The 24,222-nt window shown below is 36.5% G+C and overlaps 1 protein-coding gene across 2 annotated transcripts in view; it reads right to left on the minus strand.

The window, feature by feature from the left end:
* The window catches only part of Hsd17b12 (hydroxysteroid 17-beta dehydrogenase 12), a 148,185-nt gene that overhangs the window by 89,610 nt on the left and 34,353 nt on the right, over positions 1-24,222 (minus strand). For both annotated transcript variants that reach the window (XM_005330041.5, XM_078046203.1), the window contains exons 2-3: positions 4,522-4,568; positions 949-1,024 (exon numbers count right to left, since the gene is read on the minus strand). In XM_005330041.5, the coding sequence (XP_005330098.2) occupies positions 949-1,024; positions 4,522-4,568 (123 nt within the window). The remainder of the gene's footprint in view (positions 1-948; positions 1,025-4,521; positions 4,569-24,222) is intronic.

Below are 24,222 nucleotides of genomic sequence, written 5' to 3' on the forward strand. Positions count from 1 at the left end.
ATCCCCAACAAAAAGGGGAAAAAAAAAAGTCAATGAGAGAATAAATTTCTTATTTTTTATAAGCTTTTAAATATTTTACATTAATCTTGGTCACATCTAATTTGACAACAAATTTCTGAAAGAACTTATTTTACAAACTTTCTCAGAACATTCAATGTAGGTTTTGTAGAAATAACCCCCCCCTTTTACACTAATGTTTCATCATTTTGCAGAATATGTACAACAAATGAACCTGGCATAATTCTGGAAACAAACACAATTACCTCTTAATAAGGAAACAATTTGACCTGGGCAAATATGCGTGTACAAGTTTCATCCCAGCCGTGTGCCAGCCACAGGTGGTCACACAGCCGGTTCATCAGTTTGTTTTACGGAGGAAATGTGTAGCACTGATTTATTCATTAGGTTGGTAAAGTGGAAGTCAGTTAAGAGAGTCTTTACCAAGTTACAATTCAGATCTCAGGTATAGCTGACTAGAAAGAAAGTTCAACGTAGCACCCCTGCCACAGGTGTACCTGCTACCTTTTATACTTGCTCTCAATCATGTGTTACACATTTAGAGACACTGAGATCAAAGGAGTGAAAAATACTCAATATTGAAGTGAAGCAACAGAAAAAGATTCAGATGTTTCACTGAGAACATGATAAAATAATCAGAAAATCTGACTCAGAACAACAAAAATAGGTGAGTCAGTAAAAGGCATTTCAAGCAAATTACAATAGGTCTAAAATAACTTAATGAAATTATTTTGAAAGATTAATAAAAACTTTTAAATAAATAATTACTTAAAAGATGGTTCATCTTCAAAACATGCCATTAACAGAATAAAAAAGAAGTTTCCTGAACTCTAAATAAATATGTCAGTGCTAGAAACCCACCTGAAAACATTAAACTTAGATTAGCTGTGTTCCATTTGCAATCATGGAGTGTTTAATGCAAGAACTTACTTATCTCACTGGAAACCTGGTTCAGTTTGTCTTGTGATCGGCTGATTAGGACAACCTTCATTCCATGATTTGCTAGCTGAAATAATAAAAAAGAATGTAAATTACATTTTTGCATCTCATTTTAAAACATAAATTAGATATATACCCATTTTAAGAAAACCTGACCAGATGATAATTCAAAATATAAATCCAAGTGTAAAGAACAGGCAATCCATAACGAAAACGTTACAGAATTTCTCAAAGGGCAATCTTTCTAAATCAAGTATTCAGGGGTTGGGGTTGTGGCTCAGTGGTAGAGCACTCACCTAGCACGTGTGAGGCCCTGGGTTCGATCCTCAACACCAAATAAAAATAAATAAACTAAACCAAGTATTCAAATCTCAAAGTGTTTTAGAAGGCAAGTGACTTTTTCCTTTAAAATCTGTATATTGTTTTGAGTTTTTAAAATTGTTACATGTCCACTACTTCCATAATTTAAAACTTAGCTTTAAAAAGAAAGTTTTCACTGAAGAAGAGAGGGAAAGGGAAATACTGGGTAATGAACTTGATCAAATTATGTTATGTGCATGTACAAATATGTCACAATGAATCCCAGTACTAGGTATAATCAGAATGCACCAATAAGACAAGTTTTTGTCATGGACTGGATATATAAAACAAAGATCAAAAGACTAGCAAAGAAAACTAGTAAAATGTTAGGAAATTGGGGCTGGGGATACAGCCCAGTTGGTAGAGTGATTGCCTTGCATGCACAAGGGCCTGGGTTCAATCCCCAGTACCAAAAAAAATAAATAAAATAAAATAAATAAAATGTTAGGAAATCCTAAAAATTAGGATAAATACTTAAAATTTTTCTTGGGCATTATAAGTTATAGACAACCAAGGTAAACTAAGATTGTTAAATGAATAAATCAATAACAATTTTTCTGAAGAGCACCTTCTATGTGTGTATGCAATGCTGTGTAAGTGTCGCATAGAATGAAAAAGATTTACAAGAATATGGTTAGGGGTTGGGGTTGTGGCTCAGTGATAGAGCGACTGCCTAGCATGCGTGAGGCACTGAGTTCGATTCTCAGCACTGCGTACAAATAAGTAAAATAAACGTCCATCAACAACTAAAAAAAACTATTTAAAAAAATATATATATGGGGCTGGGGATGTGGCTCAAGCGGTAGCGTGCTTGCCTGGTATGCGTGCGACCCGGGTTCGATCCTCAGCACCACATACCAACAAAGATGTTGTGTCCGCCGAGAACTGAAAAATAAATATTAAAAAATTCCCTCTCTCTCTCTCTCTCTTTCTCTCCTCTAAAAAAATAAATAAAGTTTAAAAAAAAAAAAAAATATATATATATATATATATATATATATATATATATATATGGCTAATGTCCTAGGGACATATAAATACAAGGGTAAGGAAAAAAACGAATATGCACAAAATGTCTTCATGCACTACTCCAGTTTATAAATGAACAATAAGTTAGGTGCTATGAACTATAAGTGATTTAGTCAATTAATATTCTAGTCTTAAATCCTAAAGTCAGCTTTTATTAAGTAATGAGTAGTACTGCAAATGAAGTTATGGAAGAACATTTTTTATAATAACAAAGGCTGGTAATTTGCTAAATTAATCTGCTATAAACCCACTAAAGAATTCATTAGCCATACTGATATTTAAAAAAAAAGTTAACAGAGGAAGAGGGACAAGGAAAAGCTTTTATTTATACAAAAAAACCCAAAACATCAAATAAATGTAGGACAGAGACCATTAGAAAATCACCATTTTTTTAACCACTATGATAATAATAATTTAGGCAAAAATTGTCAGTGGATCTTAAAAACCACTGGATGAAAGATTGCTGGCAAATAGGATATTTACAGTCTCAAAGCTTCGTGCACCTACTTATGGTACTATGATGTAGTATGAGGTGTCCCCCCAAAGCTCCTAGTTAATGCAGGAATGTATGGAGGATAAATTATTAAAATATGAAAACTCTAACCTCTCAGCCTAGTGTGGATGGCCTGGATGGTAACTGTAGGCAGGTGGAGTATAGCTGGAGGAGGTCGGTCTCTGGGGGTGTGCCATGAAAGAGTTCATCTTCCTTACAGCCCCTTTCAACCCCTGCTGCCTGGCCACCAAAAGGTGAGCAATGTTCCTCCACCATGCCCTTCTGCTATAATGTCCTGCTTTATCTTGGGCCCAGAGCAATGGAGTCCCTCCACCATGGACTAAATCTCTGAAAACTATGAGCCATAATGAACTTTTCCTCTTCCAAAAGTTGTTCTTGTCCAGTATACTGGCCACAGCAACAAAAAGCTGACTAACTTAGAAATGGGCTAACATATAAGGTAGACAGCATCTTAATAAACTGTTTACCTTAACATAATCAATAATGAAACAAATGGACTTCTTATGCTTCTTGGTAGAATGAACTCACAAGAATAAATATCATTTGCATAACATTCCTGTTAAAAATGTTTCTCCACCCAACACACTTGTAATCCCAGCTACATGGGAGAGAGAAATAGGAGAATCAATAACAAGTTAAACTGTGTCAAGTTAAACTCTGTGTGAACATTGTATTGGAGTTATAAGGGTGTTTTAGTTCTTATAAGACTGATCCCCAAATATTTTGGGGTGAACTGTTATGATGTCTAAAAGTAATTTACAAATGGTCCTGCCAAATAACAATAATAATGAAAACAGTAACAATAAAGTAAGTTAACAGTGACAAAATGTTAGTTGGAGAATCCAGGTGAAAGTATATGGGTGTTCATTGTAGTCTTCTTCAAACAATTCTACAATTTTAAAATTCTTCAATATATAAAGGTGAAAAAAAACAAAAGATGATTTTTTTCAAAGCTGGGAATGATTTGAAGGGTTCAATGCCTCTAACAGGATCTTCACCAGAACTTAGTACCTTTGCAGGGCCTGGAGGGCAAGGAAACTTGCCTCCAGCACTGCCAGGTTCCCACTCTGTACCTCAGTGTTCAGATGACTGCTTTCTTAGCCATTCCGTGTAGTACACAGGGCGTCAACGCTTTGCCTGAGCCTGTCAATATTTTTCTGTTAACCACAGTCCTTCTTATAAAAATGTGACCGCCTATAACATTTCTATCTTTTGGAAAATAGTTAAAAATAACTGACTTTAAAAACTGAGGACTGGGGGCAGGGATTGTGGCTCAATGGTAGAGCGCCTCCTAATATGCGTAAGGCACTGGGTTTGAACTTCAGCACCTTATAAAAAATAAAATAAAGGTATTGTGTCCATCTACACTAAAAAATATTTTTTTAAAAAAAGAGTACTGCATACACTTAAATGATATAAAATTAAAGCTACACTCATTTTCTTAGAATTAAACATCATGGAAAATTTTATTCTTATTTTTCCCAGACATCTGCTTTAAAAAAATTTTTTATGTACACAAACATGGTATTTCTGACAAGATAAAAACAAACAAAACCTTTGTACTATGTGTTTGTTAATTTCAAAAATCAAAATTATTATGAAAGTATTCTATATTTATTCATTTTTTAATAATACAGAGAAAAGTTTTGAAAATCACCTACCTCTTCTGCATATGCTTTTCCAATTCCATCAGTACTACCTGTGACAACTGAGAAAGGAAAAAATAATACTTTAGTTTAAGAACAACAATGAGGAACTAATCAAATTTAGAACCCAACAATTATACACAAGGAAATCTGTAGAATATTCTGGTGTGAAAAAGCAACAGCTGGGCTGGAGGTACCCCGTGGTAGAGTGCGTGCTGAGCTTACACAAGGCCCTGGATTCAATTCCCAGCACCAATAAAATAAAACAGCAATACCAATGGTTCAAATTTAAGGTTGAATATTCATCACAACCTCTGAAATTAAATACACTGCATCATTAACTACAGTATCAGGTGTTGACAAAGATATAAAGCAACTGGAATTCTCATATATTACTCTACCACTGAGCTACATCCCAACCTTTTTTATTTTTATTTTGAGACAGGATTTCCCTAATTCGCCAACACTGTTGAACCTGCTATTCTCCTGATTTTACTTCCCATATAGTTGGGATTACAAGTGTGTTGGCAGGAGAAACTTTTTTTATATATTTTTGAGAATATATTGCTATATAAATCAATACAATTATTTTAGAAAAACTATTTGGCAATATGTCTAGAACTAAAGCTATGTCTACCCTATGACAGTAATTTCAAAAGATACAGACACATTATGTCTACCTACGGAATGGCCATGGTAGCTCACTTATGCAGAGCAGGTACACATGCCTAAATATCAATCTATAGGAAAGCAAATAAACTGAGGAATAATTATACAATGAATACTAAACAGTAATATAAAAGAACAAACTACTGATATATGGAAAACATGGACAAATCTGAGACATTGTGTGGAATGCACAAAGTATAACACAAGAGTATGTAATATTTCCAGTTATTAAGTTCAAGAAAAGGCAAAACTAATCTTTGGTGACAGGAATCAGAATATAGCTTACCTCTGGGTTGTGGGGTAGATGACAGGGAAAGGGTATAAGGGAAACTCCTGGGTACAGGAAATACTCTACATCTTGATTAAGACAGCATTACTCCTGTGTGTATGCATTCATTGAGCTTCTATGTACCCTGACGTACACAATTATTTGTATATATTGTATCTTAATGAACTAATTTTTAAATTAAGGGTAATACCAAGAAATTGAATGAGATTTAATTCTTCTATGGGAAAGCACATTTCTCTTATAATCTTAAAAACTTTATGTAGTAGAAACATTTGAAAATTATAATGTGGGGTTGGGTATTTGGGTCAGTGGTAGAACATTTGCCTGGCATGTATGAGGCCTTGGGTGCCATTCCCAACACCCCACACCCCTGCCCCGACACATACACACAATGGGTCAGGCTACACCATGGTATCTTAACTCTGGAATACTGGGATTGTGTTTGTCTCAAGTTCAGAGCATGGGCCGGGAGTGGTGGCAAGTGCCTATAATCCTAGAGATTCAGGAGGCTAAGGCAGGAAGATGGCAAGTTCAAGGCCAGCCTCAGCAACTTAGCAAGACTCTCCCTGTCTCAAAATTGAAAAAAATAAAAAAGACCTGGAGTTTAGACATTAGCTCAGTGGGAAAGTGCCCTGTGTTCAATTCCCAGTAACCTCCCTACAAAAGAGTTCAAAGGATGGATATCTGCTTCAAAAGATTAAGGATGCCCCAGAACTTCTCTAAATAAACTTTTCTAAATCAATTAGATTATGGAAAACAAATTATGGCGCAACTTGTAGAATTTTCCTGTACTTGTCTTAAAGGCACTTCTTTCAAATTATACAAGGTAGCTCCCAATTTTACTATTCAGAAATATGGGAAGCACATTCATATTCTTCCTGGCTATATCTTTCATAATCAGCTAACATGTTTCTAGCATTTAAAAAAAAAAAAAAAAAGACTTTTTGGAACAAAAAGAAAATCCAGAGAGCAGTAAAAACCTCCACATACCCATGGTCCAGCTTTACCCATGATCAACTTGAGGTAAATCTTGTTTTACCTGTACTCCACATGTTTCCCCCACCTTGGATTATTCTGAAATGAATCTCAAACATCATATCACTTCATCCCTTGATTTTAGTACATATCTGCTATTAAAAACAACAAAATCGGGGCTGGGGTTGTGGTTCAGTGGCTCAGCGGTACAGCTCTCGCCTAGCACATGCGAAACACTGGGTTCGATCCTCAGGACCACATAAAAATAAATAAAATAAAGGTATTGTGTCCAGCTACAACTAAAAAAAAATTTTTTTAATCATTCTCATACTACTAAAACTATAAGAATTGCTTGAATCAAGTATCTAATCAATGTAAATTTTCCCAAAATTAAAAAAAACTTTTAATAATTTGTTTTAATCAGGATTCAATAATTTCCATATTCCATATTGTTTAACATGTCTATTAATAATAATCTATAGGCTCTACCCACCGGCACTCTCCCCCTCCACACACACACACACACACACACACACACACACACACACACACATACACACTCCTTATTTGTTGAATATACTGGGCCCAGATTTATGCTTTCTCAGCCTGGCATTTGCTGACTCCATTTCCCTGATATGATTTAACATGTTCCTCTGTCCTTTAGTAGTTTGATATAGACACATGATCAAGTTCAGGTTTGAATTTTATTCCTAAGAATACTTCATAAGCAATACTACATACTTGCATCAGAAGGCACAGGTCTGGTTATCTTTCCTTTTGCTCTGTGAGTGGTCATGGATGATTTCCATTGAGATCCATTATTTTATTAGGGGTTGCAAAATGGTAGCATTTGCATTCACGCATTCATCTCCATCTATTAGGTAAAATATTTCCACAGAGAACTTACTCCTCATTAAATGGTCACCATGATGGATGGTTTTTATAAGAACACAAGGTAAGTGTTTGAATATTTTTCACCTTTTTTAAAAAAATATATACATACGTATATATTTTGATTGCTGATGGATCTTTTTTCCTTTATTTATTTGTGGTGCTAAGAATAGAACCTAATGCCTCACACATGTTAGGCAAGTGCTCTACCAGAGCTACAACACAGCACCACCTCTGTCAGTTTTTAAAATAAATTATTTCCTTGGCATTTTTTATAGGTAACTTATGTTTTTACCATTAAGAAACATTATTAAAAATCACAGATTTAAACATTTGTTGTAGAATCTAGCTAAATAAAATTAAGCATCATATGAAAGTCCCTCCACCCCATTATCAATGCAATTGTTCTTTCCTTTAACATTTTATCTCCTGAATATTTCTGGATGTATGAAGATACAAATTTTATACTGTATTCCTGATACTGACTCAATGATTCACAAGTGAAGGACAAACACATACTAAAAGGTTCCAGTCTCTCCTTTTCCTTCTTGATAAACTTCCCTGCTCTTTTCAAGATCCCAGAACCTCCTTTCTGCCTTCTTCCTTCAAAGCCCAATCCAAGCTCCACCAATTCTACTGCTCCAGATCACTCCAAATAAAAGTAATGGCTTCCTTTTCTAAACTCCCACAAGCACTTTACCCAACCATGACATTTCACCACTCCTTATTTTGAATTATAATTCCTTGCATCTACATGTCTTTATTCTTTGATCTGATTCTAGCCTCCTTTCCACACACCTTGCTCAACATAGGTGCTCAGACATTTGCTGAATGCATGAATGATGCTCACCAGTTTTAATCTTTTAAAACTGTAAAGACTGCCTGAGAACCTGATTTCTCAAAGGTCTTAACTTTTCAAATTCAGTAGCTTACACTCTTCATCCCTAGCCGCCTATCAGTCACTGCCTATCTTATTTACAAAGCCTTTTGTATGTAGATTATTCTGCTGAAGCCTACAACTGTGAAACAAGCAAACCACAGTTATAGCAAGTGGTGGCAGCATCAGATTTCTTAGGTTAGAGGTCTAAAATCTGGTAACTTCAGCACCACAATAAAATAAAATCTCTCAACAAGAATATGACCAAGAATTAAACGACGATAAAGTCATTCAACATTCTCCATCTAAAATTATTGGCTGGAATACATTTCAAAATAACATCAACAACTCTGTTGTGTGCGTCTGTTTTAGAAGTTGCCAACCCCAGCTGAACTCAGCATAGTACACTGTCATTATAACCGATGACAGTCGTAGACAGCTAGAATCTGCCAGGTCTGGAGATTCCAAACTTTGTTTAATGGATATCGAGTCTTCCTTTTCCAAATTCTCCAGGTTTGGGGGTTTATAGTGGCACTCAATTCATGAGTTACTTTTTAAGTTGATATGAATGTGGAGATATTTTATTTTTTTCTTCCTTCTTTGTTTGTACCACAGATTGAACCCAGGGAGCTTAACCACTAAGCCACATTCCCAGCCCTTTTTATTTTGAGATGGGGTCTTGCTTAGTTGCTTAGGGCCTCCCTATTGGCTTATTATAGTTGACAAAAACTTCTACTTCTCTTTTGTTTTCCCCATCCTTCTGATAGCATTATACAAAAACATTCTGTCAATAGTGTTTATATTACTGGAATATTGCAAAGTAATTCTGACATTCACCATCAAGATTTAGCACAGATCCCTTACATTAAGGGCATGGTCCCCAACCAGACTGCTCTTCTGATGCCAGACACAAAGTTCAGAGGTCCCAGGCTACCCACACTTCTGACTACAAATTTGGGGGTTCCCACAATCCTCCAGACTTGATAATCTACTGGAATAATTTAGAGAACTTGAAATAACTTCCAGTTATAGAGGATACAAACCAAGATCAACCAAATGAAGAGAACACATAGGGAAGGTCTGAGAAGCTCTATGTCCTCTCCCCAGGGCACAGAATCAGGGGAGCCACATTGCCTTCCCAGCACAACAATATCTCTACCAACCAAGAAGCTCCATCCAGCTTCACTGTCCAGATTTTTATCAGGTTCCATTATAAAGGCATGACTGACTTGATCACTGGCCACACGACTGAAGTCAATCTCTAGACCTCCTGCCCTTCCCAGAGGCCAGGAGGCTGGACTGATCAGGTGGCTCAAAGTCTCAAGCTCTAATCACACAACTTTCAGGCATGTCCGGCCCAACGCTTGCAAGCTATCTAGGGTTCCACCAGAAGTCATCCTATAGGAAAGTCCTCCCAAGAATTTGGAGTCTCCTCCTCAGGGATCAGGGATAAAGACTAGTCAAATATTTTGTTATACAACAATTATTGTGGTTAAATAAATATATTTCTCTCTACTGATCCAAACAGTACAAAATAATTACATTTCATTTTCTAGCGGACTTTCTGTCTTCCCTACACACAGAATTGCACTGCTCTTCATCCGCATGCTTTTCTTTGTAAACATCCCCATGCTCTACAATCTCTCATCACAAACGTCCACATTAGCAGGTCATTCATTTTTTCGTTTGTTTTCTTCCTTAGACATCACCTTCACAGTGCCTGTTATCCGGCTCCAACTTGGAATGGTTCCTCTGCTTTACTGTACAGCTGTTGTCTGGGAACATGGTCTTGGGGATTCCCTTGGCCTCTGTCCTGTGCTGAAGCTCTGTTTTCCAGATCTTGTTCTATTCTCTCAGTACGGGAGAATATCTCTGTATGCCAGTAGCTTCCCAAGAACAAATTCACGGAGACATGTTTGCAAACATTCTTTTAAATCAACTTTATTTTAGAATAGTTTCAGACTTGAAAAAAAAAAAAGAGAGAGATAGTACTAACAGCCTACATTACTATGGTACGTTGTCACAATTCATGAACCAATATTGGAAAGACTAACTGAAGTCCATATTTTATTCAGATTCCTTAGTCCTTACTGAATGTCTTTTTTCTGTTCTAGGATCCCATCCAGGACAATTATATTACATTTAGTCATCATGTCTCCTTATTTGATGGTGTGAGACAATTTTCTTTTGCATATTTTTTTAAAACTCTATATTCAAACCTCAAAATTATAGTTTGACTAGGTGTAGAATTCTAAGCAGAAAATCATTTTTAACAAAGCATTTTAGACAACTCTCCATTATCTTCAAGCACAAGTATTATTTAAAGGGTTTCACCATTGTATTTTAGACCATTTGCGGGTAACCTGCTTTTCTGTCACTGGGGCTTTTAGGATTATTACTTACTCTTTAAGACTCCATGATATTATGCCTTGGAGTAGATGTTTTTCCATTCATTGGTGCTAAGCACTAATGGGCCTTAAAATTTATGACTTTAAATTCTGAGAATTTTCTACATTAACTCTTTGATAATATCTTCCCCATATTTTTCTCTTATTAGAATCTTTATTAATCTGAATTTGAACTTAAGAGTTTCTCCATTAATCTTATTTTTATTTTCTACTTTCCTATAAATTTCTTCAACTTTAAATTCCAAATCTTCTACTGGCTTTTTAAATTTAGATGTTCAGTTTTTAATCTTAGAGAACTCTTCCATTTTCTGACTGCTTGCTTGCACTCCCCAGGCCTCTCTCAGCATCCTGTCTTCTCTCTGAGGACATTAATCATAATTTGTTTACATATTTACATTTTCTTCTACTCCTTATATTTTGTCTCCTCTAAGTTCCTTCTTGATTGTTTCACTCTGTCTCATCTTGGAAGCATTAAAACGTTGGTTAAAATGCACTGATATGGTAATTATACTGTGGTCTTCACTCCAGGACAACGAATAGTCAAACCAGCTTTTGTACTGGGGAATCCCCGAGTCAGTATTAGTCTTTCATCGGGGAACCTCCAGTGTTCCTTTAGAGGCATTCCCATTTTCCAGGCTTCTGGCAGGGCAGCTATTAGCCTGTAAACTGCCCACTCATCGCCTGATCACTGCATTCTTTTGCCCAATTTCCCTCAGTCTCAAGCACATGTGGCTCAGAGCCCAGCCCCATCTGCCTTCTTAAGTGCTGAAATGTTCAATTTCTATGTGGTTCTGGGTCCAAGGGATGAAATTTCTTGTTTCCCAGTGGTGGTCCCTCTGAGTTCTCAGGTGACTGCTCTGTGAAGTAAGTTACCACTCCTCTACCTTCATTTGCCTGGACTGGGGATTAGGGATGACAGAAGTTGTGTAGTTGCATCAAAATGGAACTGTTTCCCTTCTAATTTGGGGGGAGGATTTCCAAGAGATGGAAAGCCAGAAGTACTATTACTTGTCCATTTTTAAAGTGAAAGCACCCAACACTCCTCTAAAGTTGCACATTACACTAAAGTAGACTAACTTTCATTGAGGATGAAATACTGAATACACTTCCTAGAAAGATTTGACTTTCTGCTCTCTGCAAAAATGCTTTTGCCTATCATGTGTTACTAACAATTACCAAATTTGAATCAAACTGGGCTGAGGGTGTGGCTCAGTGGTAGAGAGCTTGCCTAACATGCACAACGGGTCTAGGTTTGATTCCTAGCACCAGCAAAAAAAAAAAAAAAAAAAAAAATTAAAAATCAAACTAGGCTGTCTTTAGAAACCATTATATACATGACTGTAGAGAATTCAAAGACATAAAAATCCACTCTGGATATTAAAGATCCTAAAAAAATATTTTTAATCTATCTAAAACCATCTACAAACTAATAGCTGCCCTGCCAGAAGCCTAGTTGCTTTTCTTTCCTAGAGAAAGAAAGAGATAACTTTTAAGTTCATTTTACTATCTGCATTTTTTTACACTGTCATATACATTTTATTATGTCATGTATTTCCTTCATAAAAAAGAAAATTAGGAAGACAGTAGAAACTAAGCCAAAAACTCTTCATCTACTCCAGTTTCCCCAAAGTCAAGGTAGCATTACTTAGGACTATTTCCCAAAGTCACTTAATATTTTGTTAAAACTGATCATTCTTTCTTAAATAAAATGTAAAAACACAAATTATTTCAATATTATTTACTTAATTCAATCATAAATATCATCAGTTTCAATGAATAGAAATAGTCTATCAATCAGTATAACAAACTACCAGTGTGACATATATTTTTTGCACTGATAGTTTGCTACACTGATAGTCTGTCTATATTTATATAATACATATATTTATATAGAGAGACTATCAGTGTGCATATATGTATTATACATATAGTCTACCTATATATATATTTAAAAATACTCATCAATGTGTGATCATCTCTTGATTTATTTCTGGGAAACACTGATCCTAATATACTAATTTTCCCATTCCCACCCTAATATACTAATTTTCAATGAAAATCAAATGAAAAAAAAATGAGCTTCTAAGTCATTCAAATTAGTTTCTGTTGTTTCTTAAAATGAAAGAAGCAAGCACTCACAGGTATAATTAAATAATAAGTTGCAATGTGCAAAATCCACCCTGTGTGGGGACCCATTCTTCATGTGTCAAGTGCACATATGGGCCACAGCCTGCTACATGCCTTCCTAATAACCATATTTCTTTCCTTCTTTGCATGAGAACAGTGACTTTCAGCCCAGCATACTGTAACTTGGAATCTTTATTTCCTGGAATCTCTATTTTCCAACCTCCAAAGCAGGTAGGTGTGGCTATGTGATTAAATTCTGGGGAAAAGATGTAAGCAGAGTTGTGAAGGACTTTGAAAAAGGTTGCTTGAAAACAGCTGACGCAGCAGCACGGCCCCTTTTTGCCCTTCATGCAGTCAATTCAAAAATGATGGGTGTGACTCCCACAGCCTCTTGAACCATGAAGTACCTTTGAGGGTAGAAGACTCAGAGGAATTAAGGTACCTGATCATACCACTGAACTACCATGCCATTTTTCAAACCAATCATCTCTTTTACCTAATTAATTATAATACAGAATCAAGCATATATGAAAGTTCAAATCTTTAAACTGGTTGAAAAACAAACTTGTATTAAAGTCACTATTATAGGCTCAAAAAAGCAAGAATAACATCAGTAAATTATGAAAACAAAATTTTGTTTTTTCTAATGTAAATATTAGAAAAAAAATTGCTTACGGAACCTCATTGATATGATCTAGTTAATTCTCACAACTCCCAGTCTGTTGTACGCTCTTACCCCTACACACAAGGACTTGGACAGTGAAGGTTTCAGTCCCTTCTCAGTCAATCCATGTTATACACAAGTTAAGAATTACATTTCTCAAAAACTGCTTTTATAATCTCTTTTCCCTGCCAGGAAATGACAATGTTTTCCTATTGCCAGTTACACTAAACCTGAAGCAAATCCTTCACTTCTTCCCAATGTCATCACCTGGAGGTCCCATCATTCATCTCCCCTAAGAACTACTGCAACTGTCTTCTAACACATCTGCTTGGTCCCATCCTTACTCCTCTGCGATTCTTCCTCCACACCATAGCCAAAGTGATCACTCCATGTGCAAATGAGGATCATTTCCCTGCCTCAAACCTGTGGCTTCCCACTGCCCTCACTCTTGACAGGTCTTCTAAGAACTAACCTTACCTGCCACTACTTTCCTCCTTCCTTTTTTTTTTTTTGGGGGGGGGGTGCCTGGGGAAGGGGGGCAGGTACCAGGAATTGAGCTCAGGTCAGGGACACTTGGCCATTGGACCACATCCTCAGTCCTATTGTGTATTTTATTTAGAGACTGGATCTCATTGAGTTGCTTAGCACCTAGCTTTTTTGCTGAGTCTGGCTTTGAACTTGAGATTCCCGCCTCAGCCTAGAGTGCTGCTGGGATTACATGCAGCCACCATCACACCTGGCTCCCCCTTCCACTTTCTGCCCCACAATTATGGTGAAATGCTTCCAAGGCAACATGCTCTCTCTTCACGAATGTTGTTCCCTCTACTCCCCATATGCACAATATGTTCATGCTTTGAACATGTCTTTTCCAAAATGTAGGTGCTGAAACTCAGTGGCCAATGTAATATCAAGAAGAGGTGGGACCTTGAAGGTGATAAGGTTTGGCGCTCCTCCTGTACATATGGTTTTAATTAAGGCACTCAACACAGCATGCAGCATTCATTTGGGCTTCTTGCCCTTTTGTCGTCCTCCATGTGAGAACATTCCAACAATCCATCAGCAAGCCACCAGCCAGGATGCAGAGAGCAGCCCTCACAATATGAGTGCTCACGAGATAAGTAAATCTGTTGGTACCTTAATCTTGGACTTGCCAGTCTTTACAAATTACCCACTTGCATGATCCTTTAAAAAGGAGAAGAAACATCAAACCCTGTGTTCCTGAGATGCCCCTTTCTAGTCCCAAGACTCTAGCCAAGTCAAGGGGACAACAAAGGTAAGTCTGGACCCAGATGTCCAGATAAGTATTAGCTGAAGGAGCACTGGCTCCCTCACATGTACTCAGGGAACTGGGCAAACAAGTATTATCTCTGAGAACTGTTCTTTTCTGCAGGTACACCAAAGGCAACTTGGAATGTCACACAAAGGAACAAAGCAAACCAACAACAATGGTTATATAGCTTAAGCTTCAAAACCCTCCCTCCTCAGTGCTGGCTGTGAAGTGTCACCCATCTAGCTAGCCACCACTAGACTTCCCTGTTTCAATAAACTCTGTCTTGCACACCATCATCTCAGGGTATTTCTTAGTCTCTTGGCAACCTACCAGGGTATTTTGTTATAGTAGCACATACAGCTGAGGCACACTCCTACCAATGTTTTCCTTCCATTCTTGAGATTTCTCACATCTCTCCTCCCCCATTATCCTTTCTTTGACTGCTAGACTAACTTAGGATCCCATAGTTCTCTGTGCCCATCATACACTGTATTTTCCTTCATGACATTTATCATACAGGTTTCCATAAGTGCAGTGTCTGCTGTCTGGGTCACCATAGTCTAACTGCTAAGACATTGCCTAGCAAAGAGCAGATTAATGAGGTTTTGCTGGATAAATGGATGAGTGAATGAATCAAAGAAGATTATGAATGGAAAACTAGCCTCTTATAACACCACCCACCGCTTCACCCACTCCTTATTTAGAAATGGTAAACAATCCCATTCACTCTTCAGCTCCTCTCAACATCAAGCAAGAATCAATGATCTAAAATGAGGTTTTCAAGAAATTTAATAGAAGTTTAACTTGTTTATGATGACTCTACAGATGTATACTTTCAAAGAGGATTCTGTGGTTGTCCTTGAAATGAGCTGATGTTCAATGCTCAAGAGAATCACTTTAATCACAATGTGCCAGGGTGAATATGAAGCAAACTAGTCCAAAACGCGATTAGGCAAAGGGGAGATTAACCACTTTGGTTTAGTAAAGGATGCTAAATTACCAATGTAGTGACAGCTCGCTATTCATAGCAGTATGATTTGCTTCTTCAATTAACACAGAGTATCCTCAGATCCCATTTTATTAGAGAGTAGGTGGAAAAGTTAAGGTAGGTTTCAACATGTTCAAAAAAAAAAAAAACTATGGGTACCACCTACAGCTCTGAGGGCTTGGGGAATAAATAGGATGGTCATGGGTAGAAATGAAGAAGTGGAAAAGGAGAGAGGCAGGGGAAAGAAGATATTTAAAAGGCTTATCCCTTTATGGATAAATATAACACCAGAACCAAATTTGCAAGCCTTTAGAAGATGAAAACTGACAAGTATAAAGAATATCCCAACTTGGCATCCAGAAGTGTCTAGCTTATTACAGATTACATAAAATACTGGCAACTGACCAGGGTTCCACTTCCAGATTTTATATAGTCAACAAAAATACTTCAGTTTGTGTAGGTTAAAAATATTCTACTCTTTTTGTCCTCAACTTGCTAGGAACAGATATTTTTAGTAAGAACCCAATCAACCATATCAAAATCATACATCAAAAATAGACTAGAGGAACACTGGAAGCAAACACACTATTTTTAGCTCCTCTGTCTATTCCCTGCCACTAACGCCAAATTCTGACTGCAGAGCCCATGCATGAGAGCTCAGTTATTCCAAGCAGGTTCCTTCTTGTGATCCTTCCCCACCCTCCTACTCCCCAACTCCAAACACCTGAATGCAGAAAACACTCAACTGATTAAAGATTAATACTGCGCAAACCATGACAGCTGCCTTCCTCTGAGTGCTTGGAGGCGGGGGAAGAAAATGACAGAAAGCTTGCATCAGTATTCCTCTTGGGGATCTATTACATGGAAAGAAAATTGCTATTTCAATTCCCTTTTGTTGCTAAAAATAGCAGTCTCAATTGATTCAAGCAAACAGTCTACAGGCTTAGCAGTGCTGAATTTAGAAACCACTGAAGTCCCCAAGAGCAAATGCTCACGTCGTCTAACACATGCCAGCTCATATTTAACAAAGAACAAAGAAGAGAAGCATGCAGGATGCAAGTTAATGAAACAGCAGCAACTTCCCACATTTTCATTAAAGAGAAACAGTGAAAGGGATGTGAAATTAGAAAGGCCAACTCTAACTGATTCTTCTGATCATATTTAAATAAAAAACAATTTTACAGAAAAATGTAAGTCTATGCATAAACCCAGGTATGTAGGCATTTCCCACAATCCCCTGGCTTCGGCATATATACATATTTTCTGGGCATCATGGATTACTATAGAAAGAAAATGCTCAGTTAACCAAAGTCCTATCCCAACAGAGTCCCCCCTCCTCCCATTCGGTCCCTCAGGCTTCCACTAGCAGCCCTCTGCTACCTTTCACTGTTCTCTAAACCCAACCAGAAACTACAGATAGTTACCACTTGCCACTTAAACTAACAAAATAAGACCAAACCCAAACAAATAAACACTCAGAAGCCATCTGTGAGTTCAGAACAAGAAGGAAGAAACTGTGAAAAGCAGGATCCACTTGGGGCAGCAACTCCCCTGGGCTGACTTCCAGGCAAAGCCATGTGGTTCCTTCTGGCACCATAACCCAAAAATATCTGCTGTCTGATTTTTTCACTTTACTTGGTTAACTGAAGACCTTTCCAAATAATGATTCATTTCAGTTAACGCCACATCCTCTTTAAAAATGCAAACCCTTGTGCAAGAATTAAAAGGCTATCAATCCTCATGCCTCAGCATGATTAAGTAGACTCAAACTTCTTTATCGCTTTCTTTGAGAGTACCCCAAATGTGAGGGTAAGTTGGAAGAGGCCTCCTGAGAGTAGGAGTTCTAAGGGGCAACAAAGGAGTTACTACTTTTAAGCCATAGAGCCATAGCCACACCAAAGTGAAAAGGTTTATTGGGCCTTTGCTATTTTAGTACAAATGCAATATGCGTAGTTAAGAATATAGATGCTAAAATCAAACCAGTGAGGCTAAAGTCCAGGCTCCAGTACCATCTCATTCACCTACTGGAGGCCAGTTACTCTCTATTATCTCAGTGTCTTTAGTTGTAGAATGAATACAATACTAGCTATCCCAGAGAGCCATTGTAAAGATTCAACAAGTAATGTTATGCACCCGCCCTGTCAGAATATTAAACAAGACAATGTAATCTACTTACCAAGAGGCCTGAACATAATAAATTCTCAATAGATGTTAACAATGAAAGTAGAAGTAGGAAGTAGAAGGGGTATAAAAAGGAAAATAAAAAGCTACTGAGGTTTGATATGACACCACAAACACAAGCAACAAAAACAAAAATAGAAAACTTGAACTTTATCTAAACCAAAATTTTAGCAGTGGGAGAGTAGCTCAATGGTAGAGCACTTGCCTAGAATATAAAAGGCCCTGGGTTTAATCCCCAGCACTGCAAAATAAATAAATAAATAAAGATTTGTTGAGCATCAAAAGACATTACCAAGAGAGTGAAAAGACAACCCAAAAATGGGGAAAATATTTGCAAATTACATATCTAAAGCTCTAGCACCCAGCATATGTAAGGAATTCCTACAACTCAACAATAAACCCAGTTTGTTGGTTTTTAAAGTTTAAAACTGAGCAAAGGGCTTGAATAGACATTTGTCCAAAGATGATACACAAAAGCCACCAAGTACATGAAAAAATGCTCAATATCATTAGATAAATGCAAATCAAAACCGCAATGACAAACTAGATCGGCCATAATTTTCAAAACTGGAAAATAACAAGTATTGGTAAAGACAGATGTAAAATAAAACAGCCACTGATGAATACAATTTGGCACTTCCTCAAGAAAAGGTTAAACACAGAATTACCATATAATTTAGTAATTCCACTTTGAGGCATACCCAAAAGAATTGAAAACAAGTATCAAACAGAAACTGGTACATGCATGTCATAGCAGCTCCACTGACAGTAGCCAAAATGTGGGAACAACTCAAATATCTATAGACTGAAGAATGGATAAACAAAATGTGGTATATCCAAAATGAAATATTATTCAGCCATTAAAAATGAATGGAGTATTGACACATGGTATAATGTGATTAGCCTTACATCCGAACATCATGCTAACTAAAACAAGCCAGACACAAAAGGTAAACTATAAACAGTTAAGAATTCATTTACATTAAACACCTGAAATAGGTAAACTCATAGAGAAATAATGCAGATAGAGGTTTCCAGGATCTAAGGGAGAGAGGATATGAAGTGACTGCTTTAAGGAGAATGATATTTCCTTTGGGGTGATGGAAATATCTCAGAACTAGACATGGGTGACAGCTGGATACCAAATACCACTGAATTATCCAACTTAAAATATTTGACAGTTAATTTTATGTGAGATGAAAATTTTACCTCAAAAAAAAATTTTAACCCATTTTAAACAGTTACTAAAGATTAGCTTTTTACTATGGAACATATTAAGAAAGTTAGCTATAGCTATTTCTCTGGCTGCCTTGTCCTTTAAATTGGAAGTAAAACTTCAATCAACATGTCATTCAATTTACTCTCTGCATATGGCGGAACCTAAGTTTGGATTGCTCCCATGAGTAGAAAAGCCATTTTCCATGTATATAAATTGAGTACCTAACATGTGCCGAACACAATAGCAGCCCCTTTACTCTTTTTTAACTGTCCGACACTCTATGAGGTACAATCAGTAGCTGCCCAGAAAACTTTATGAGGTTTGTAAATAACAAGACCTTATTATAGTATCTAATTTTACAGATGAAGAAACAATCTTAGGTTAAATGACTTGCCAATAGTCACATCATGCTAAATCTAATCACTAGAACATGAATATACTACACAATGGAAAATTGCCTTATAAACTCAGAAATACCAATAACAGTCACATTTAGCAATAATGTACTGTGCATACAAATACTCCAGGGTCTCCTCCTCATTAATTTGATAATGCCAAATCCAACTTTATTTGGATATATCACGATTATATCTCATGACTGTACATATTTAACAAGTAATAACTAAATTAAACAGTTCCTTAACTTATAAACAGTAGGCAGGCGTACCAGTAGAAAAATAGTGCCTACTACATACATGCCCTTAAAATATATAATTCTGGCCTGATAAAAATGAGTTGCAATGAGATCTACCCAGAAATTCCTATAATTAATTTCCTTGCAACAGTCCAAATTTAAGAACAGTTAGGTAGATAAGAATATAGAGAGGTTATAGAGCAGATTTTTTTTTTACTTGTTTTAATCTAATTCATTCTGTTTAAAATTTTAAAATATTCCTCAGGTAAGTGGGTAAGCTCTCCAAAAACAGAGAGGCCAGGGATTCTGTTCACTCTGTACCTCCCTGCTAAGAAGCTATTTCTCCTTCTAAACCACCAGGCTTCTCAAGAACACATTACAATGAAGTCCTGTTTGAGCCAGTCTTCCTAGGAAATAAGCACTTCCTGGAGGACTCAACACTGCCCAAAAGGCATGTATTTTGATGCTATGGCCAAAGAGATCTTCCCACACTCCCTAGGTACTTTATGCCTAGGAGAAATCATTTTGCGTGTCTGTCTCAGGCCTGGTCAAGAACTTTAAAATGGGAGCCACAGTTGTGGATCAGTAGTAGGGTGGTTGCCCAGCATGTGTGAGGCACTGGGTTCAACCCTCAGCACCACGTAAAAATAAATAAAGGTACTGTGCCCATCAACATTAAAAATTAAAGGGAAAGAACTTAAAAACAGCCACCCCAAGAGATCATTTGACAAACAATTCACTATACATATATATCTTGAAAAGCAGAATAAATGATGGTAAGATCATCAACAAATTTGAGGAAGGAAAGGAAAAATATACATCTATTCTCACCCAATGCTTCCGCTGTATCCCTGAACAGGCAAAGCCCTAGATGTTCCACACAGTTCCTTCTTGCTATAGAACCTCTGGCTGGATCCTCTTCCTACTTTTTAGGAAAATCAAGACTGCCAATAAAATCATGCTAAGCAACCTAACAACTATCACACTTTTCAGAATGAACACTCAAATTCACTTCCAACTGAATCTTTTTAAGGAAGCTTAATGTAATTCAACACCCTCTTTCTCAGTTACAGAGACTATATATTTACAGAAAATAGTGGTGGGCTGACAAGCAGTCAGGAAATCCATGTTTCTAGTTCTGGCTCCCACTAGCTAAATGGATCTAGACCAATAATTAACATTTCTGAGCCTCAGTTTCAGCATTTTTCAAAATGTAGCCATGGATTAAATGAAAAACCAAGACCCTATGAATACATAACGATGAAGAATGTAAGTCACAGCAATGAATTCTCTCTCATTTTTAATTTCTAAACAACAACAACAAAAAAAAAACACCCATACATCCATGTTTTAGAAACAGTGTAAGTCAAGTCACAGCTAATTTAACCTACAACTGTGTCATCTTCTAACATCCAAGACAGAAAGAAGATAAGTGATTGACCCAAAAAAACACTTTTCATTATTTTCAACTTCTCTGCCATGAACCTTTAATACGAAAATGGAAAACTCAAGGCTAGTTTCTATACCTTCTGTTTCTCCTGTTATCTATCTCTTGGTGGAAGTGCTTAAGACCAATAAAATAATTTTCTGCTTGTCACTTAAACTTTGTCTTATTCAACTTCCTGGATAAACTACTTCCCAGATGCAGAGGTTAGGTGAAAAGAACCTCTTGTAGAAAAGCATTATGGACTCAAAGGAAGCATACTTGTCTTCCTGTAACAAGCCACCTCTTACAAACAGAACCTCTGAGAAAGGCTGATGTAAAATGGAACCTTGGGCCAAGTGCAGTGGCACATGCCTGTAATCCCAGCAGCTTAGGAGGCATTGAGGCAGGAGGATCACGAGTTCAAAGCCAGACTCAACAAAAGTGAGGTGCTAAGCAACTCAGTGAGACCCTGTCTCCAAATAAAATACAAAACAGGGCTGGGGATATGACTCAGAGGTTGAGTGTCCCTGAGTTCAATCTCTAGTACCCTCCAAAAATAAAATGTAACCTTGGGCGAAGGGTATAACTCCATGGTAGAACACTTGCCTAGCAAGTGTAAGGCCCTGGGTTTGATCTCCAAATCCACAAAACAAACAAACAAAAAAAAACACAATCCTGTGTGTTTTTCAATGATATCATTTATTTGCTCACATCTCTCTATTCTACAAAGGCACTGTAGAAACTTATTGATCACTAATGAAAGTTTCAAATGTAAATTATTCAACAAAATTTCACTGTCTGACTAGAACTCAAAGAAAGATCAAGAACATCACAGGATGCATAATGTTATAGTTGTATTGGTCCCGGACCTACTTACCTCCCTTGTAGGTGTGCTGGAGCAATTAAAACTATCTGCTATTTAACATTTTGAAACACATTCAATTCTTCCCAAGATTAGATACTGCTAAACTTATAAATTCAGTATTAGATTCTATTAGATGAATGGTTGTCCTTGTTTTTCTTATTTGGTCGTTGATCCTTAAGATGCAAGGGCACCTGAAATAATTCATTAAATGCCATGCCTTTCAATGTCATCTGCTGGCCCTTACTAACTTAATACTTTATTGCCTTTCCTTTTCAGTTATTCAGAACGAATATGACCTTTAAAGATGCTAGTATATATGACAGCATTGCTTACAAAAGCAAAATTGAAACGATTCAACAAAAGGGACCACTAAATCCTAACATCTAGCTATAGAATGTATATAGTGTGCATATATATATATACACACACATGCATATATACATACATATATAGAGTTAAATTATAATATGTAGTTGTAGAACATATATTGTGCACATATATATATACACATACACATATATGTATAGTATATAATTATGGCATAGATGCTAATCTGTAACATATCCATATCAATAATATATGGCAATATATATATTATATAGCAGATACTATCAATACAATGGAACACAAATGCAGCTATCAAAAATTATAGCCTCACAGACCAGCTTTTAGCAGTAAAAGTTGTCTGTGATAGATTGTTAAGTGAAAACAAATTAGAGAATAACTGTGTGAAAAAAATTAAATATTTTTGTTTTGACAATATTTATTTCTATAGAACTTTGGAATTCCTAATAACCATTACTTAGTAATGAGCCAAAAGAAGCTTATCAATAATCTAACTCAATTCTCAAAGGCATTAGTAGAACCAACAAGTACAGTAATGAGTATTTTGTATTTTTTGTATACATGTGCACGTTGTTTGGAAAAATCTGAAGAGTCTAAAAGGTCATACATAAACCAAAAATTTGGAGGTAGGTACCTCTAGGTAGAAATATGTTAAGTAATTTTTATTTTCTTTTTACTTAGCTATATTTTCCAATTTTTATAAAGTAACTAAATGTACTTCTTGTATAATATTTTTAAATTTAAAAATTTAAACATCTTAAAATTTAAAGTTCAAAAAATTATATTCTGTAAATACTAATTTAAACAGAATTACGCTGCTCAATTCCCTGTGTGATACTGCCACAATGAGGTGTCTGGTTAGTTCAGTTAGCATTTAAAGCCTGGAATAGAAAATGCATTTCAACTCAAACTTTCCAGAAATAAAACAAATGAAAAAAGAACCAGACCTTCCCTTTGGAGAAATGGGGGCCACTGCCCAGGGTACACTTGCTGCCATAGTCCCTCTCTCTTAATCTGAGACCAAGAGGTGTACTGCGCATAGGATACGAAAAAGAACTATCAAAGACCTAAATGGATGAAAGAATTGAGAGAGGGCAAGTTATTATGGGTTTTCTGCTGCTTTACTGTAACACCAAGTCCTTGGATAAACAGAGTTGTTAAAACTCAGCATCAAGAAACAGTGGTTTGTTCTATGGGGAGGGATTTTTATCAACAAAATACCTATACTCATGATTTATTCCCCTAGCATGCTAAAGTTTCCAGTAGATTCAAAGTTTGTATAAAATTCCCTCTAAACTGGGTCTTCTGTGGAGCGTTCTAAACTCAGGTTTTATTGAAATATAACAAAGCCACTTTCATCGAGTTAGCTGATACCATATAAGAATAGTTTCTACTAAGAATACAAAATGCTGTGATATTTTACATTAAATGTTTTCTGATGGACTCTACTTACTCCTCACAAGGACTACTCAGTCTATCAAGGCCACACTCAGCTTCAGCAGGCCTCCTGGTCTATTACAACAGGTTCCTGGCCTTCCTATCATATCTGACTATACAATTGCCCCCTTCACTGAGAATGAACATGACATTTTATCATGACTAATCCTTAATATAAAGCGTATTTAATATTTAAGTAAGTTTACCCTTTATGTAACAACTGTGGTCTCACATTTATATACTGTGTAAATAAAATATGTTCTTTGAATCCATATGCAAAGCAAACTTCCCCCATTAACTTAATGGAAGCCTCACAAATCTTTTTGGAATGGAAATATCCCCATGCACACTTCAGATATTTTCATAGATTTGTATTTTCTTACACTAGGTTTTAGGAGGTAGACACCAGCTGTATTCTGACAGACTGGCAGTTTCTAATTTGGGACAGAAT

This window comes from Ictidomys tridecemlineatus, chromosome 4 (genome assembly GCF_052094955.1).
Source record: "Ictidomys tridecemlineatus isolate mIctTri1 chromosome 4, mIctTri1.hap1, whole genome shotgun sequence".
Lineage (NCBI taxonomy): Eukaryota > Metazoa > Chordata > Mammalia > Rodentia > Sciuridae > Ictidomys > Ictidomys tridecemlineatus.